This window comes from Urocampus carinirostris, chromosome 18 (assembly GCF_059441175.1).
Source record: "Urocampus carinirostris isolate Australia breed hairy pipefish chromosome 18, RoL_Ucar_1.0, whole genome shotgun sequence".
NCBI lineage: Eukaryota > Metazoa > Chordata > Actinopteri > Syngnathiformes > Syngnathidae > Urocampus > Urocampus carinirostris.
The window spans coordinates 1474308-1492921 of record NC_142366.1 but is presented as its reverse complement, the minus strand read 5'-3'; the positions used below and the strand labels follow the sequence as shown (position 1 = coordinate 1492921).

The following is an 18614-nucleotide window of genomic DNA, read 5'->3' as shown; positions in this document are numbered from 1 at the left end:
AAACCATTCTGTCTTTGTTTTTGTTGTGAACGTAATCGAACGGTAATGCACACCGTATATAAATCACTTTTGAGAACTGTTATGCACTCTACCATAAAGCTTATTATGCAGAAAGCTTTATGGTAGAGTGCATAACAGTTTCAATACGAGCAATTTGAATAGAAAAAAGCAAAATAAACATGTTACCTGCTCAAAAGTGATTTGTATACGGCGTGCATTACCGTTCGATTACATTCACAACAAATACAAAGACGGAATGGTTTAAGTTGTATTACATTCCCAACAAATGCAAGACGAAGTGGTTTTGGTTATATGTTCACCATTAAATTCCCTAAAAGTGATATAAAAGTGAGATAAAACGAGGTAAAAGCGGTTGTAGTAGCAAGGGGATGAAAATCTCGGCAAGGATGCATTTCTAGGCATAACGCCGGCTCGGCAGCTTTTATACCCGTGGTCCACATGAGAAAATGACGCGGAAATGACGCGATGAGGAAGCGGAACAGTCGCCGGCATCTGTTTTGCGGGCATACCACCGATGAACAGCGGGTTGGCCAATTTTGCGCATTTTCCATCGCGGGCAACCACGGGCAAAAAAAAACCCGCAAAATTTTACCCGCGATACAGACGCAAACGGCTGTGTGACCGGGCCCTCAGGTTAGGTGTTGGGCTAGGGTTAGTTGCAAGGATTTTGGACTTCAAATAAGCCTCATCTATGCTTCCAAAATAGCATTGGGGGTACTAGGGTCAGAAAAGTTTTAGGCTCCCTATTAGGGTAGCAAACTTAACTAAGGGTTCTAAAATGAGGTCGGACCTCGGGTTTTCAGCTAGTTAGGTGTAGGAACTAGGGTTTGAACTCCTTATTAAGGTTCTTAGCTTAAGTAAGGTTCAAAATTAGGGTTACGGTTTTAAAAAGGGTTAGGTGTAAGGCTAGAGTTTTGGGCTGGAAGTTGGGGTTTTAAACAATCTTTAGGGTTCTGAAATAAGGTTGGCGCTCGAGTCAGGGTTTGAAGCTAAGGTTCCTTTGAATGGCGCGTAGTTCTTCTCTTAATGGTATTGAAACCAATTAAAAAGTTGACTTTGAAATGTACCAACCCTGCAAATGTTAACTACCACCAAAACTAAATTCAGGAGTAGACTAATCAGTCCCTCGCCCACTCATGTGAGCTTTAGTGAATTCTCCCTTTTTGCCCTTTTTTTGCACAAAATAAAGATTTGCCGAGACATACAAGATTCTTTCAGTACAGAGCTGGTAATTTGAAAACTATTTTCAAGGCAACAATGTCACTTCAGACCTTTCATATGAAAGTAAGCCAGGGTAGTATGGCATCAAAATCTGGGCAGTCTGTGATGCTGAAAATTACCACGTCTAGTACTTACAGAGGTAGATCTGCAGTAGCTTTGCTGAAAAAAACATTTGGTCTGATGCTTTTTTCTTTTTCATTCACTAATATTGCACTATTATTACTACTTAGGCCACTACATAGTAAACAAGTCTATTTACAACAAAGATAGTTAAAACATGTTCTTTGTTCCTTTATCTCTTTGTTCTTTATCCTCACTGTAAAATGTGGAACTGGTGTCGTCCAATTTCGTTGTCACAATATAGCCCATGTTGTAACAATGACAATAAAGGCATATTCTATTCTATTCTATTTTGTCTGATTTGTATCCTGATAATCTTTTTTTAATCTGTTTTCTCCTCTTTAAAGGATTTATGACGAGTCTATCCTGCTATGTCCTATCTCGTTGCATACCACGTTCTCACAATGTTCATCAATGACAATAAACACAATTCTCAGCCACAATGATACTTGCGACATTTTTTGTTCACCAGCTGACCTTGGACATGAACTTCTGAGGAGGAAACTTGCCATAGTGTGAACAGACGGATGGTCATTTTACCATTTTTTTAAATCAAAATTGAGAGCTATACTGGCAGGAAAAACACCCAGAAACCCAAATAGATTCATGGACAAGGTAACTTAGAGATGAGGAAAAAGTCGGATGTTGTGTTATTGTTTTTAGTGTATTTTATAGCTGATATAATTTATAGGTTGCCACTGAACCGCTAACATGGCACGTTAAAAAAAGCTAACACGAGAGAATACTTAAACCAGGGGTCTCGTAGTGAATTTTGTTTGGGGCCTCCGGAGCTAGGGTCAGAGTAAGGTTGGGCCAAATCAGTTTTTTTCACAAGAAAATCTCCAAAAACATTCCAATGCTCTCAAATATATTTTTTAACACATAAACAAAATGAAAAAAATAAACATTAAAAGTTTATAAGAAAACCAATCAGAAATAAATAGAATAATAACACAGGAGATATAAAATAACTGAAGAAACCACATAGAGTTGCTGACTAGAAAAAAAAGGTTTTTGTCTTTAACTTTGTAAACATGAATTGTGAACTGTTCTGAACATAGCGTCTCTTGCCTACTTCTTGCTACTACAAAAACAACCCTGGAAAAAAAAACATAAAACAAGTGAAAAATTATTATAAAACAAATCTTAAAATGACAATTGAACCTGAAAAATGACAACATTAGAAGTTAAAATCGAAAAAATGTACTGAAAAATAACTGGAAAAGTATTGGAAATGTACAAAAACTTATGAAAAGTGTGAAAAATTACTGAATTAGTAAAAAGTACTGTCGTGCATGAAAAAGTGCTAAAAGGTCTGTAGAAATAGTCGTAAAAAAGTACATAATGCTCAAAAGTATGAAATTGAATGAAAACGACAGATAAATGACATCCACAAAACAACAAGAAACGATTAAAAAAAAAAAAAACGAAAAATTACCCCAAAATTTTAATTACATTAAATCGTGGCATCTTTTTCTTTTCTTACTGCAGTGATCGCTGTCTTTCTGGGCTCGCTGGCGTTTGCCTTTGTGGAAGAGCTCGATGACACGTAAGTCAATTTTCCTTATTTCTGCTTTCAAGTATGAAAAATCAGTTCAAATTTTAATAAATAAGCTCTTGTTTTCATGCCCACTGATTGGAGCTATGTCCTTTTCTTATTGTCAGATTCAAAGATGGCAGAGCCAGTGACATCTGGCTTGTTGATGTAAGTTGGCACCTTACAGCATCGGGCGTGTTACTGAAACAGTACTTATTTGCATTTAATACTTCATTTAAAAAATAATTCAGTTACCCCCCTGAGTACTCACAGCAAAAAGTTGTGCGTTACTCTGAAAGTAACTATCTAGTCACAAATTACAGTGTATACTCCCATAGAACCTGACCCCCTAAAACTGTTTCAGCATAGACACAAAATAAAAAATAAAATAAAATAAAAGGTGTACTCAACCTGTGGAAGAGGTGAAGCCTTTAAATTTTTTCTGCTTGTACAGCTTGAGAGCTTGCAAACCAACACTATGCTGAGACACTTCCGATCCATTTGGGCTTCAAATTACTTTAAGTTCTTCTCTATTTTTGGTTACTGTCTAAGAGGTTTACTTTTTTCCTCCAGGCATGATCTAGCATACCTGCCAAGTACTACGGTTTTGCCGTAATGAGTACGGTTTTCTTGAACCCACTACGGTGTTTCGGTTGCGTTACAAAAACTACGGTTTTCCCCTTTAAAGCATTCCACCGCAAGATGGAGACGAAGTACCATTTCAAACAGGCTATTGGCGCTGCCAGTCGTCTGCTCATGCGCAAGGTTTATTTATAGCGGCTAGCGGCGTTATAAGTCTTCGTACCGTCCGTAATCATGGTAAATGTGAATTCTATACCAATAAGACCGACGAACTGGCTGTGCTGGTGAAAAAACAAAACGCACAGGAAGTGCAGTTGCTGTGTTTTACGGAAACGTGGCTCACGTCTAGCATCTCGGATGCTAACGTGTAGCTACCTGGAGCAACCGGTAGCTACTGTTACAATGTATTTGTTTCACCCGGGGAGGTTATAGGGGGTGCACCAACTTGCAATTTACCGACTTAATTTTCTGGTAAAGCTGAATGACGTACATCTGTGTGCGAGTCTTCATTTAATCGTAATATCCAACATAAAACATGGTGGCAGCGGTATTATCAAACTCATAGACACTAAGGGATGTCGAGTGACGAAAGTGAGGTGAAAGAAGAAGCAGAGGACAGCGTAAACGAATGTGAAAAGATAATGGATGCACTCGGTCTGAAACCTCCCGCCAGCTACCTGGAGCAACCGGTAGCTACCGAAGCTAACCTCCTCTCCGATTCACGCAGCCTCGCGCATCAAGTGTTAAACGTCATTAGGGGACGAAACATGAACATTGATTCAAGGCAGAGACATTAAAACGCGCTGTGTCCAGGTACGGCAAACACAGACCCCGAAAACCTTTGTCTCTGCTAAAAACACCACCACTGTAGCAAGCTATCACATTGCTCACTGCATAGCAAAGTACAGAAAATCATTTACTGATGGCGAATATTTTAAAGAAGCGCCTGTGTGTGCACACGCAGTGCCTTCTGCTTTACTGCTGTTTTTTCAAGTTTTGATATTTTCTGCAACAAGATATCATAGATGAATTGTATGGTAGCTGTCCATAGCACTTGTTTTTTATTGGAGTTCAGTGTTGATGAAAAATGGTTGTTTCAGGTTAATTCTTGTGGCAAAAAGTTGAAGTCATGGATGGCTTTCCACTTGTTATTAACATTCCTTTTTTAGTTGATTGACGAACAAGAATAGTGGAAGATAAATTGGTCAGTTATACCAGTGTTTTTCAACCAGACTATTGTGCTGTGAGTTCTTGTCTAGTGTGCCGCTGGAATTTGCCCAATTTTATTTTTCCCAAAAATCAGGCCATTATTCAGTATTTTTGCTATCTTCAGACTAGGAACTGTAATAGTCATCCATATCAGTAGGTGGCAGTAGATTTTTATATACTTTTTATGTACTAATTATCTGTTCTTGAGGTAGCACAGTACATTTAATAACTTAATTTGTTTAACAAAGCAGTTTAAGATTGCGCTGTAAAAAATAAAAAGATAAAGCACATCATTCTTTTTAATTTTAAGTATTATTTTCTTCTTTTTATATACAAGTCAAGTCAAATTTATTTATATAGCCCTTAATCACAAAAATGTCTCAAAGGACTGCACCGGATTCCAATGACACAATTACCTGATCTTAAACCAACATGCAGGCAAGGAACAACTCAAAACCTCAGCATGAGGAAAAAGAGAAACCTTGAGGAGGGACCTCACAAGTGCTATCCCCCTTTCAGGATGACCAGGGTGAATTACATCCTGCATTACAGTACACAAACATAGTAAACACTAGGTAACATGTTACAAATTTGTCCGGAAAGTGCATGACAGCAGCGACGCCCCCAGCCTGTAAACTAGTCCAGAGAGTCTATGACGGCCACGACGCAGCTTCCCATCTCTGCCAGGTGGTCCATGCAGGCGTTCACATGCTTCAGGTCAAACGCTGGTGCGCTGACTCATCTCAAATCGTCCTTCTCCTTCTCATCACCACCAGGCAGGCAGCTCGAAAAAGACAGGACAATACAGAATATGAGGTGGGCATCAAGCATTGGAATAGAAGTGTGTCTTAAGCCTTGATTTAAAAACTTCCATTGAGGTTGCAGATCTTATCTTTGGAGGCAGGGCATTCCATAGCACGGAGAACGCTCTCAAGCCTGCAGACTTCTTGGCTCTCGGAGTCACCAGTATACCGGCATTTTCCGAGCGCAGACTCCGTGCAGGAACATAGGGGGAATCAGAGAGATAAGAGGGTGAAAGTCCATGCAAACATTTATATCTTAATAAGAGAACTTTAAAGTCACATCTTAAGCGGACTGGGTGCCAGTGCAAGTTGGCCAATACAGGAGAAATATGCTCAAACTTTTTTGTCTTAGTCAAAAGTCTAGCTGCTGCATTCTGAACCAGCTGCAAACTTTTGATGCTAGACATCGGAAGACCAGAAAGCAATGCATTACAGTAATCAAGCCGAGAAGTAATAAATGCATGAATTAAAACCTCTGCATCTGATTGGGACAATCTTCGCAATATTACGGAGGTGGTAGAAAGCTATTCTAGTAATATTTTTCATGTGTGACTGAAACGACAGATTAGGATAAAATATAACACCTAGATTTTTTAATTCATGCGTTTATTACTTCTCGGCTTGATTACTGTAATGTATTGCTTTCTGGTCTCCCGATGTCTAGCATTAAAAGTTTGCAGCTGGTTCAGAATGCGGCAGCTAGACTTTTGACTAAGACCAAAAAGTTTGAGCATATTACTCCTGTATTGGCCAACTTGCACTGGCTCCCAGTCCACTTAAGATGTGACTTTAAGGTTCTCTTATTAACATATAAATGTTTGCATGGGCTTGCACCCTCTTATCTCTCCGATTTGATTTCCCCCTATGTTCCTGCACGGAGTCTGCGCTCGGAAAATGCCGGTCTACTTGTGACTCCGAGAGCCAAGAAGTCTGCGGGCTCGAGAGCGTTCTCCATCCGGGCCCCGGTGTTATGGAACGCCCTGCCTCTGGAGATAAGATCTGCAACCTCAACGGAAGTTTTTAAATCGAGGCTTAAGACACACTTCTATTCCAAAGCATATGATTGATGCCCACCTCATATTCTGTTTTGTCCTGTCTTTTTCCGACGCCTGCCTGGCTGATACGAAGGAGAAGGATGATTTGGGATGGGTCAGCGGACCGGCGTCTGACCTGCAGCATGTCAACCCCTGCATTTACCGGCTGGCAGAGACGGGAGGCAGCGTCGTGGCCGTCATAGACTTTCTGGACTGGTTTGCAGGCTGGGGGCGTCGTTGATGTCATGCACTTTCCGGACATTTTCAACATCTTACCTTATGTTTACTATTATGTGTACAGTAATGCTAATTGTAATTCACCCTGGTCAATCCTGGAAGGGGGATTACCACATGTGAGGTCCTTTCTCAAGGTTTCTCTTTTCTCCTCACACTGAGGTTTTTGAGTTTTCCTTGCCCGCATGCTGGTTTAAGATCAGGTAATTGTGTAATTTTGTAACTGTAATCCTGTGCAGTCCTTTGAGACATTTTTTGTGATTAAGGGCTATATAAATAAATTTGACTTGACTTGACTTGACCGAGTCACTATGGGTGATATTACATTTGTCTAGGTTCGGGGTAGTGTTTGAAAACAACTCACGACAGTGAGCTGGACCAATAATCAACATTTCAGTTTTTTCTGGGTTAAGGCGTAAACAATTAAGTGACATGCATCTTTGAATATCAGTAAGGTAAGCCTCCAGATTTCTACAACTTAAATGTCCAGTTGTTTCGAGTGGCACATACAGTTGAGTGTCATCTGAATAGCAATGGAAACTAATATTATCTATCTATCTCTCTATCTCTCTCTCTCTCTATCTATCTCTATCTACCTTGGTCATATCCCTCAAGAGGGGTGACCGACAGCAAGACAAACACATAAAATAACAAAGAAAATAAAAGGGAAAAAAATAAAATAAAAAACACACACACACACAAAATGTTTTGGACCATGGCCAACCCAATTGCCCAAACACCCAAACAAGTTAGGCACCTCGGCACCCAAGTTGGTCATGCTTTCATCCCTCCAGATGAAACGGGACACCAGAAAGTGGCCATGTCACTCGGGTCAGGTTGACATAACACACTCTTTTGTTAAACAGCAGGGCCCGACAGCTTTCACTGGTTTACCCCTGCCGCATCATACAGATGCCCAGCCCATCCTTAAGAACGCGTCCACAATCCCACTATCCTTTCACAACACCTCTCCACTCCTTTATCACCAACAAGAGCGCTAGCTTCCATTATATTTAGACCTCTTTCCTGCAGTGCACTCATAACACCATCAATCCACGTCAATCGTGGCCTTCCTCTCGGTCTCCTTCCATTGACTTCTGATCGGTAGATCCTCTTCAACATTCGCTTCTTCTCCATCCTCTCAATGTGTCCAAACCAACCGAGTACTCTCTTATCAACACGCTTGCTCAGTTCCACGACTACTCCAGTTCTGTCCCTCACAATTTCATTTCTCAGTCTATCCAATCTTGCCACTCCTAACATAGTCCTCAAACACTTCACCTCAAAAATATTCAATTTTCTTCTTAAATCTGCGTTCAGGCTCCAAGTCACTGCACCATTACAACACAGTCGGCACAATCACACTCTCATACAGTCCCCTCTTAACATCCATACTCACTCTTGTTGTTCATCACTCTCCTCAGAGCACCCAAAACTTTTCTTCCTTGATTCACTCTGTAATACCTCGCACTCCATTCCACCAAATGCAGCCACATCACAACCCAAGTACCTAAAGCTTTCAACTTCTTCCAGTACCTGTCCATGCAACCTGATTTCTAACGTCATGCCCACTCCATCACGTGAACACTTCATCACCTTACTCTTGCCAACATTGACACATAACTTACGCCTATCACATACTCTTCCAAACTCCGTTACCAACCTTCTCAATGTTTCCTCAGAATCAGCCACAAGCGCCGTGTCATCTGCAAACAACAACTGACTTACCTGCCATACTGTTCCACTGTTGTCCATCATCTCTACACCACTGCCAAATACTCTTGCATTCACCTCTCTCACCACACCATCCATGTACACATTAAACAGCCATGGTGACATCACACACCCCTGTCTCACACCAGTCAACACTTGTCACTTGTCTCACTCCCTACTCTTACACATGCTCTGCTGTTCATATAAAAACTCAATGCTTCCAACAACTTTCCACCCACTCCATACATCACCATCACTTGCCACAATGCCTCTCTATCAACTCTGTCATACGCCTTTTCCAAGTCCATAAATGACAAATAAATATCCTTTTGCAAAATATTTCTCACACACCTGTCGTACTGCAAACACCTTATCCACACATCCTCTTCCTTTCCTGAAACCACTCTGCTCCTCCATCACTACCTCATTCGTTCTTTCTCTCACTCTCTTAATCAAAACTCTTCCATACAGCTTACCCGGCACAGACAACAAACTGATACCTCTCGAATTGCTACATTCATACTTATCACCTTTACCCTTATACAATGGCACCACACATGCACTACACCAATCAACAGGAACCACACCACTTTAAAAGCATACATTCAACAAACGTACAAACCAGTCAATCATAGCTGTGCCACCTTTTTTCAGGCATTCAGCAGTACAGCCATCCAACCCAGGTGCCTCAGGGATCAGAATTTTCCGCGGATCCGCGGATTTCCGCTGTTTTTGAACCCCAAAGGTCATTCCCGTAAATCGTCTAAATTCGATGAGAAAATATTTTGGGGGGGTGAGGTAAAAATCGGCAAAAAGAATCCATCAGTGCTCTGTCCACCACACAACGTGGTTTAGCTAACAAATAGATCGACTCCTACCATTGGTCGATAGGTTCGCTGATAACCAATCAGTGGAGCTTTTGTTCAGAGCATTGGCTTTCTCAAACATGGCGCTCCTTCCGTTCTTTTCAAACGGTGAAATGAGTGTTTGAAAAAGTAAATCTGAAAATACTAAGAAAAGAAGACGAGGCTTTTGTCTCAGAGATTGATAAAGGAATCAAGAATAAATTTAAGTGGTCATGGCTGGAGAAGACTGTCACAGTAAACGTTAAAATCGGCGCAAAGATCGAGGAAGTTACAGAAACTTTGAGCCAGTTCATCGCAAAGTGTGATGTTCCAGGGAAAGCAAAGTGTCTATACTGTGTCGATCTGATCAATTATGGTACGCGAGGTTGTGTGGCACTGATCGATCATGCTAAAATGAACAAGCACAAAGCAAAAATAGCTTGCCGGCTATCAAATTATGCACTCGGATCCGCATTTAAAATTGGCAGTGAAACTAACAGTAACACCACCGGTTCAACATTATTGGCCGTTCCAAATCCTTCCACTTCAAATACTAGCAGCAGTCAACCACTGGTTCCCCTGTGTGACAGAAAATCCCAATCTGAGGTATTTGTACATTTATTTATTTATGAAATGATTTTATCTTTTGTGTTTATACAATATTTAGAACAGGATAAACAAAATTTATGACGTGTATTTTCTTTAAGCATGTTCAGTTTGTGCATTCTATTTTCAAATTAATGATGAATGAAATGAAATGATCTGCATTTATATAGCGCTTTTCAAGTCAATGACTCCCCAAAGCGCTTTACAATGTGCTCCACATTTCCCAATAGCGGCCAGCCAGCCAAGTAAGGCGCTAACCTGCTTATTGGGGGTATTAGGGGTTCAGTGTCTTACCCAAGGACACTTCGACATGTAACACGGACGAGACGGGATTCGAACTGGGATCCCTTGATTCCAAGACGAGCGCTCTACCTCCTGAGCTACTGCCGCCCCCATATGGTTATTAATGTATATATTTTCATATATATTGTTGATTAGTAGCTAAATACAAGGTCCATCTTCATCATCAAAACACAACAACAATGGTGATGGTTGTAACATTGTAATCCCCCAATTGTTTTAAACATCTTAAAACTGAAAAAAATACATGGTTTCTGTTTTGTTGGCTTTAATTCATTCTAGTGCAATTTTCAAATAGCAAATACGATAAATGCTTCGCCCCCCACCGGGCTCCGCCCTGGACCTGGCCAGGGCCTGCGGCCCCTGGACCCTGGCTATTTCAGCTGAAAATGAAAATCTCCATTCTGATCCCTGGTGCCTTCCCCCCTTTCATTTCTTTCACTGCCTCTTGCACCTCCCATGTTTCCACAGGCTTCACATTTAAATCACCCAACACAGGCATTCTCTCCATACCATCGATCACCTCGACTCTCACTTCTCTCCCATCCTCCACATTTAGCAACTCCTCAAAATACTCTGCCCATCTTGTCCTGACTGCACTACCGCTAACCAGCAATCTACCATCCTTATCTTTCACTTTCTCTTCCTTTCCAGACTCACTGTTTCTTACTCTTTTCACTTATTTCCAGAACACTTTTCTCCTTTCCTCAAAGTTCACTCCTATCTTTCGACACCATCATTTGCTTTCCTTTTTGCTGCTTCCACTGCCGCTTTTACCAACCTTTTCTTCACTTTATATCTTTCATACGCATCGCCACTCTTATCTTGCAGCCACTCCTCAAAGGCACGTCTCTTTTCTGTCACAGCCTCTGATACCTCATCATTCCACCGTTCACTTCCTTTCCTAATACCTCGACCAACTTTTCTCATTCCACACACTTCTTTTGCACTTCTCAACACTGCCTCTTTAAACTACTTCCATTCAATTTCCACACTCTCCATTTCTCTTCTACTAATCTGTTCATACTCTTCCCTTATCCTCTCTTTAAACTCTCTTTCCTTTTCTGCCTTATTCAACTCAGACATTTTCACCTCTTCCCTCACACTCTTCTTATAACTGGCCCTCCACGATCCATCTATTCTCAGTTTTCCTTCCACATAAAAATGATCAGACATACCACTCATTTCACCTCTGTAAACATGCACATCCAACAATCTACTTAACATCCCTTTCCTAACCACTACATAATCCATCAGTGCTCTGTCCACCATCTTGCCACTATCCACTCTGACAAAGGTATACTTATTCATGTCCCTCTTTTTAAACAATGTATTTCCAATCACCAACTCATTTTCCACACATAACTCAATCAATTTTTTCCCACTCTCATTTCTTCCTGGTACTCCATATCTACCAATCACATTTTCAACCGTTTCATCACCCACTCTAGCATTCAGGTCACCTAGTATTACCACTTTCCACCTTACTTCCGCACTTGCCACACATTCGGACAAGTCCTTCCAGAACTCCTCTCTCTCCTCAGCGCTTCTTTCTGAACCAGGTCCATATGCACTTAAACATCCATACTTCTACACCCCACTTCAACCTCACCCACATCAATCTGGAAGATATCTCTTTCCACTCCACCAGTTTTTCCTTTGCTTTCTCACTCACTTGCACAGCCACTCCTTATCTAGCATGTCCACCCGTAACTCCAGACCTTCTACCATACATACCTCCACGCTGTAATTCACCCTTTCCTTTCATTTTTGTTTCACTGAAGGCTAACAAATCAACCTTCCTTTTCCCAGTCTAAAAGGTTCCCGACCCCTGCCCTAGGTGTTGCTTGAAGGCCCCCAGCTCCTGTCATTCCTCCGCTACCACAGCCAGAAGCTGCCCTTTTCCGCCTCTTCTGACAGCTCTTTAGTTGCTCTCCGGTTGCCAGCTCCTGTGCATCCAAGATCTCTGAGCAGGCGGGAGGTTGAGGAGACCACAAAACGCCTGCAACCCACCTCCACTGGTCATACTGTAGTTTTCCAGCCTGCCTCCCTGCACTCGGCTGCCAGGTCTTCGTACTTCACCCGTTTCCTCTCATATGCTGCCTCTGTTCCCTCCTCCCAAGGGACAGTGAGCTCAACCAGGAGGACTGCCTTGCTGCCGACAAACCACAGCACAATGTCTGGCCGCAATTATATTTCGGCGATCTCCCTGGGGAACTGCAACTGCCTTTTGAGGTCAACTTTCATTTTACATTGGCTGGCGGGCGACAGGAGCGAGGGGCATTAGTGTTTTTGCGAACGTTGTCACCTGCCCTTGCCAACTGGATGAGGTGATTTGATGGAGGAGCTGGCCGACTGTTTGCTCCCTGTCTGCAACCTTTGACTACCTCTGCCAGCTTCTTTAGGACGGCATCATGGCGCCACCTGTAGCGGCCTTGGGAAAGTGCCATCTTGCAGTTTGAGAGGATATGCTGAAGGCTCGCATTGATGGTACTACAGAGGGGGCAGATTGCATCTGTGCCAAACGGTTGTGTTGCTTTAATAGCGGGATCTGCTCTCCCCCTGCAGTGAAAATGGTATGGTGGTCCCTGATACCTTTCCTTAGGGACAGGCTTCGGGAATTCGATGGCTTGATTTTCATTCTTGCCCAGCCTACATCTCATCAATCCTCTTCAGCAGTCTTGATGTGTATGCTGCTATCCGAAAAAATGGTGGTGACATTATCCATGAAGCCTAATTTTCTGCTTATGCGGTAGTACAGTGAAATATTTGCCATAACTTCGATTTCAAACATCTTTGACGGACGGTATGCCTCGGAACTTTTTTATAAATAAAAGTGTACCTTGGTTCAAAAAGGGTTGAAAAACACTGAATTATACAATTAAAATGTATATCCATGTTGTATATTTGGACTGGTGTAAAATGACAGCTCTGTTGGATATTAAAAAAATGTTATGCGAGTCATTAATCTTGGTGTGGCAAACTGATTTACTAGGAAATTTGAAAGTGGCACTCCACACCAAAAAGGTTGCCGACCCCTGGTCTAGTGCAAAAATTGTTATTAGGCACACTTACAGAAAACTTTGCTATTGTATATGTGACAACATGAGTTATTGCAGTAATATTCAGCCACCAGCAGACACTGTAAATCATGATCTGCATTTGTTAGGTAGTAGAATAACAGTAATGTACCGGTAGAGTTGCAAAATATTATAATAATGCGTTGCGGTACTCGTTACCGGGAAAAGTAATTGTGTTCTTTTGTAACACTTTGTTCCCAACGCTGGCACTTCAACATACTTTAGGCTTTTGGGATGGCAGTGATCTAGCTGATCCCTAGCTGCGGAAACGGCGGCAGGTACCCATTGTGTTTTGAAGGCTATCAATGATGAGTCATGCATGCAATGCAAAGCCATAAGGGCTTATCTTCCAGCCTCAGGCTCTTTTGGGCCTGCAAAGCCAATAAAAACGCCTCTAGTCCAACTTTTCTGATTGCATTGTAAGGTTGGGCCTGAACCTCAGTCCTGTTATTTTATCTTAAATGCTCTCTATACTAGAAAAAGGAACTAGGACACTGCTTCTTCTCGTTTGACTATTTACTGGATGCCAGAAAGATTGAATACACAGCTGTTGAACTTTTCAGCATTACACGAAAGATGTTTGTGGTTTGATGGTGCCTAGTCTTCTATTGTCTTAGCCTTGGGGCGACTCAACCTCACCAATGTGTGAGGCAATAGTCCTAACTGGTTCAAATAATGAGTGAATGAGTGCAAATCACAGTAATGTAGCGGGTCATCTAAAATCTTCTATCTAATATCTGAGAGGCCTAGTGGAAGAACATTTAAGACTTTATGTTGAGAAAGTGGAAACCAAAGCAAGCTGATGCAGGAAATGTAAGCTCACTTTAGTGTGTTTTCCAGTTCTATGCGCCGTGGTGCGGCTACTGCAAGAAGCTGGAACCTGTGTGGCAGGAAGTGGGCGCCGAACTCAAGTTGTCGGGCTCGCCGGTCCGCGTGGGCAAAATGGATGCTACAGCCTATTCGGGTGAGTTGATCTCCTCCGAAACACGTTGCAGCAAAGCTAATCCTCTTCTCATCTTTGCTAGGAATGGCGTCCGAGTTTGGTGTTCGAGGTTACCCCACCATCAAACTGTGAGTGCTTGCAGCCTCATTTCTTTGCAGGAAGATTCAATGTCGTGTCAACGCTGGCAGAAAATTTGATTCTGTGGCAACAACTGGTTTTATGTCTTACAATATGTTCACAGCCCAGCAACATTACATATGTTTGTACCTTTTCTAAAATACTGGGATAACTTCAAAACCCCAATGTTTAATATTTGATTACTAGATGGCACTGTGTTGTCTGGTACGAGCGAGGGTCAATGTGCCAGACAATCATGGCGCCGACTTAAATGGGTATTCCATGGGGTAAAAAAAAAAAATTGCAACAGTTAACATTTGTATGTTAGTTCGTGTTTTTTGGCTAATATTCAAATCAATGTTTGTTTTGCTTTTGTTTGTACTAGATAGTTTTTTTGTACAAAATATTACACTGTCCCTTCAATATATTGCTTTAACTACAGCATTAATAATAATATTGATAATAATATTAATGATGAGCCTAAATCTACTGTGTAATTATGTGGATAATTTTAGGGGCCCTTCTAACATAGTAAATGGACTGCATTTGTATAGCGCTTTATAAGTCAATGAAGACCTCCCAACGCGCTTTACAATGTGCTTCACACTTACCCATTCACACACACACTCACACACCAATAGGGAGTCAGCCTCGCAAGGCGCCTACCTGCTTATTGGGGGCATTAGGGATTCAGTGTCTTGCCCAGGGACACTTTGACATATAACACGGAGGAGCCGTGAACCTGCGACCTCTTGCTCCCAAGACAAGCGCTCTACCTCCTGAGCTAATGCCGACCCAAACATCAAACCAGAATCTAAATCATTCATTTTCCAAAGCACTTACCGCCACTAGAGCCCATCCCAGCCATGTTCCTCGACTGTGGGAGGAAACAAGTGCCTGGAAAGAGCATTCCAACTCTACAGAGAGGGAATTTAACCTGTGACCACTGAATTGTGATGCAGATGTGCTAATGGCAATCCAAATTGGTTGCCATTGTAACATTTGACGCAAAATGTCACGTAGATCTGCGTTCTAATTCATTAGAAATACAAACTCAGCAAATGAAGCAACCTACAAAAAGCTTATTCCTGTTCCTGACTTGGGATCCATACATCCTTTAAGAAGGCGAAGCAAAGTTTACAACAAGTGTGTGCGTGCGACTTTGAGGCTGGTATAGTCAGTCAAACAGACCTTGAAAAGGAATTCCTTAATTATATCAGACTCAGGGGGAAGTCAGAAGAGCACAAAGACACGTTGATCACTGGCAGGTGCTCCCTGGATTTTTATTGCGACTGGGAAACGACATGTTTCCAACATGACCGTTCCAACTCTGCCGCCTGTGCGAATCACACAAATATTTTAATCAAATCGAACGACCTCAAAGCCCTGCTTCAAGTTCAGTCTGAAACGCTGAAGTACAACAATAGATTTTCAGGAAATGCAATTTGGAAAGGGAGGCAAAAATTCCGGGTTGGTTTGTTTTGTTTTTGATGACAGGAATATTCCTGGACAACATCACAATGGTTGTGCAAAGGCATAACTGCAATATGTAAGATAGTTGAAAATGCAGGTGCAGAGGTTTGTAGAATTAAAAGAGAAACTTGGGTTACAGGGAAAGAGACGATTTTCGTTACCTTTAGTTGAAGGACTACAGATGCTGCCCTACTTACGAATGAGATGCGTTCCGGACGATTGTAAGTTGAATTTGTTCGTAAGTTGCTTCCGTGCTATATTTTGTATGGAATGTTTTTTTAGGGTTTATATATTATATATATACCACAGCCACATCCCCCTACTGGGAGGTGGTCTAGAGTCATTTCTGACTCTTTTTGGGAGATTGATTTAGAGGAGGGGATTCCCAGCCCCCTTGCTCAACCCAACAGAGATGTTGGGAGTCATTAGGTGACCAAACCCCCCAAATCCAACCCCTAATGCTGAAACCTAGCAGGGAGGCAAAGGGTACCAATGTTTAAGTCTTAGGTATGACTTGGCCGAGGCTTGAACAACAACCTCCCAGTCTCGGGGCGGGCGCCATACCCCCAAGGCCACCGAGCTGGTTTATATAAGTATGTTTAAGGCTTGTAAGATAAAGTGAAGTTTAACTTAATTTTGGAAGATGAGCTTCAAGAGTTGGGCACCTTCCTCCTCCGTGGTAAAAAGTGGCTGAAAAAAGGCGATCCAACCATTTTCTCAACAGCATCAAGCTTTCTTATTTCACTTTCATTTCAAAAGAAACCGCTCGCCTCTTCTTTACACTTTACACCAACCATATTGAATGGTTGCACTAGATATTAAACAATAAAAATGTCAAAGTCCTGTAAATACAGTATAGTATCAGGGGATCCGGGCAAAACTAAATTCATTTTTTTAACCAGTTTGGCAATTATAATGAAAGCCAGAGTCTGACTGTTGATCTTTGTGGGAGCTTAGAGTCATCTTTCTCACAATGTGAATTGACTTCCGTTTTTTGTGGCAAGATCGGTTTAATGTTTATGCCCACAATGGAGTCAACAATTTGACCTTCCGATTCCATTGGTTGCAGCTTTCTTCTATTTTATCTTCTTTGCTCAGACAGCTTTTCGTTCAAATCATTGTTTGTTCTGGCTTCTGTCCTGACATCCTATTCTTCTTGCTTTGAATTAAAAGCACCAATTTGATTTCAGATTTTGATGTGTGAAGTGCATTGCTGCTTTTGTGCAGGTGATTAAATTGCCATCAGAGCACAGCAGAATCTCCCCAGTTGAAGGTTTTCCCAATGGACTACCTTAGACTGAGCTGGAAGTCCCGACAGGCTGATGCAATTACAGCCTTGTTTCTTTTGCAGACTCTAGTTCTATCCCAAATTTAGAACCTGTAGAGGCATGTTATAAAATTCCCTTACTCTTAAAAAAGTTGATGGTCAACATTAACCATATTTCAGGACTATAAGTAGAACCAGATTATAAATTGCACCTTTAAAGATATCGTATTTAGTTGTGTATCATGAAAAGAACCCAAAATATGGTGGGCTTTATCAGCAAAACATCACTGATCACGTTTGCAAAACATGGGATGCAACAGGAATCAAACCTAGGATGCTGCGGTGAGGTTGCCACATCCTTACTGTAACGGTTGCAAGCGTTTACGTTGATGTTTTTTGTGAAAGTCTTATTAGGAACCACTAATAATAATTTATTTGGATACTTTGTATACATACACGGGTGCCTAAATGGGAACTTTTATTTTGAAATATGCGACCCCTGTGTGCATGTGACTTAAAAAAACGGCTCTGGTGAGCCTCACATCAGATGGACTCTAGCCTGCTGTTTTTTTGGCAAGGGAAAGATGCTCTCTAGTTTAGAGCAAGGACGTTTATTGCCGATAAGAGCAAAGACTGAAAATATGAAGCTTAGCTTTCTCAATGTCTCACAGCTAACAAGGTAAAGTATTTTTATTAATTTCATTCGTTATTTCAGTTACATGTTAGTTTTATGACTGACGATATTTTAATACTGTGTATTGTGTTTAGTTTTTTAGTTTTCACGTTTTGAAGACCGTTTTTCTGAAGATTAAACCCATTAAAGAAAACCAATTGCGTCTTTGTGCTTTGGGAGGGAGTTACACTTACCACTTTAAACAAAAAAGCTTTAAATTTGACCCTGTTATTTCACTGTTTTATTCATTGTACCAGAGACGAACATTTTAGAATGGAGAAACGGAAAGTTGTCATTAAAGATAGAAATTAATGCAACAAAGCACAGCGAGGGAAACAATTCTTTGGTGTTTCTGATAATGAATCAGAATTTGGATGTCCTTTTATATTAAATAAATACTCTTGTAGATTTATGTTCGTATTGTGTTCGTTGTTTACGTTTTCAAGAAAGGATTTTAATTATGGCTGTGCATATTTCAAAATATAGTTTGGATTGTTTTTATTGTATCCAAGTTTTCCCATTTCTTTCTCAGTCATTCGTGCTTTAATATGTCGTTAAAATTATTGTAGTTCCCTGCTCTCTCTGGTAAGAAAATGTTGTTTTTCAGATTGAAGGGGGAGCTGGCGTACAATTACAAAGGTGCAAGGACCAAAGACCACATTGTGGAATTTGCCAACCGGGTGTCTGGGTGAGCGGCGCCCCCCTCCCAAAAAAATGAGCATGTCAATTTATGGAATCCGTGTTGAGTATATAAAATGTTCACATTATTTTGTATATTTTATTTTTTTGTAGATCTCTTAAATATCTCATTTTCCTGTGTTACTCGAGGATTGTGT

At 41.3% G+C, this 18614-nt stretch overlaps 1 protein-coding gene across 1 annotated transcript in view; it reads left to right on the top strand.

The window, feature by feature from the left end:
* tmx3b (thioredoxin related transmembrane protein 3b) overlaps positions 1-18614 on the top strand; it is a 62642-nt gene that overhangs the window by 2053 nt on the left and 41975 nt on the right. Inside the window, exons 2-6 of the mRNA XM_088322760.1 lie at positions 2854-2911; positions 3028-3067; positions 14146-14269; positions 14331-14376; positions 18386-18466. Of these exons, the coding sequence (XP_088178886.1) occupies positions 2854-2911; positions 3028-3067; positions 14146-14269; positions 14331-14376; positions 18386-18466 (349 nt within the window). The remainder of the gene's footprint in view (positions 1-2853; positions 2912-3027; positions 3068-14145; positions 14270-14330; positions 14377-18385; positions 18467-18614) is intronic.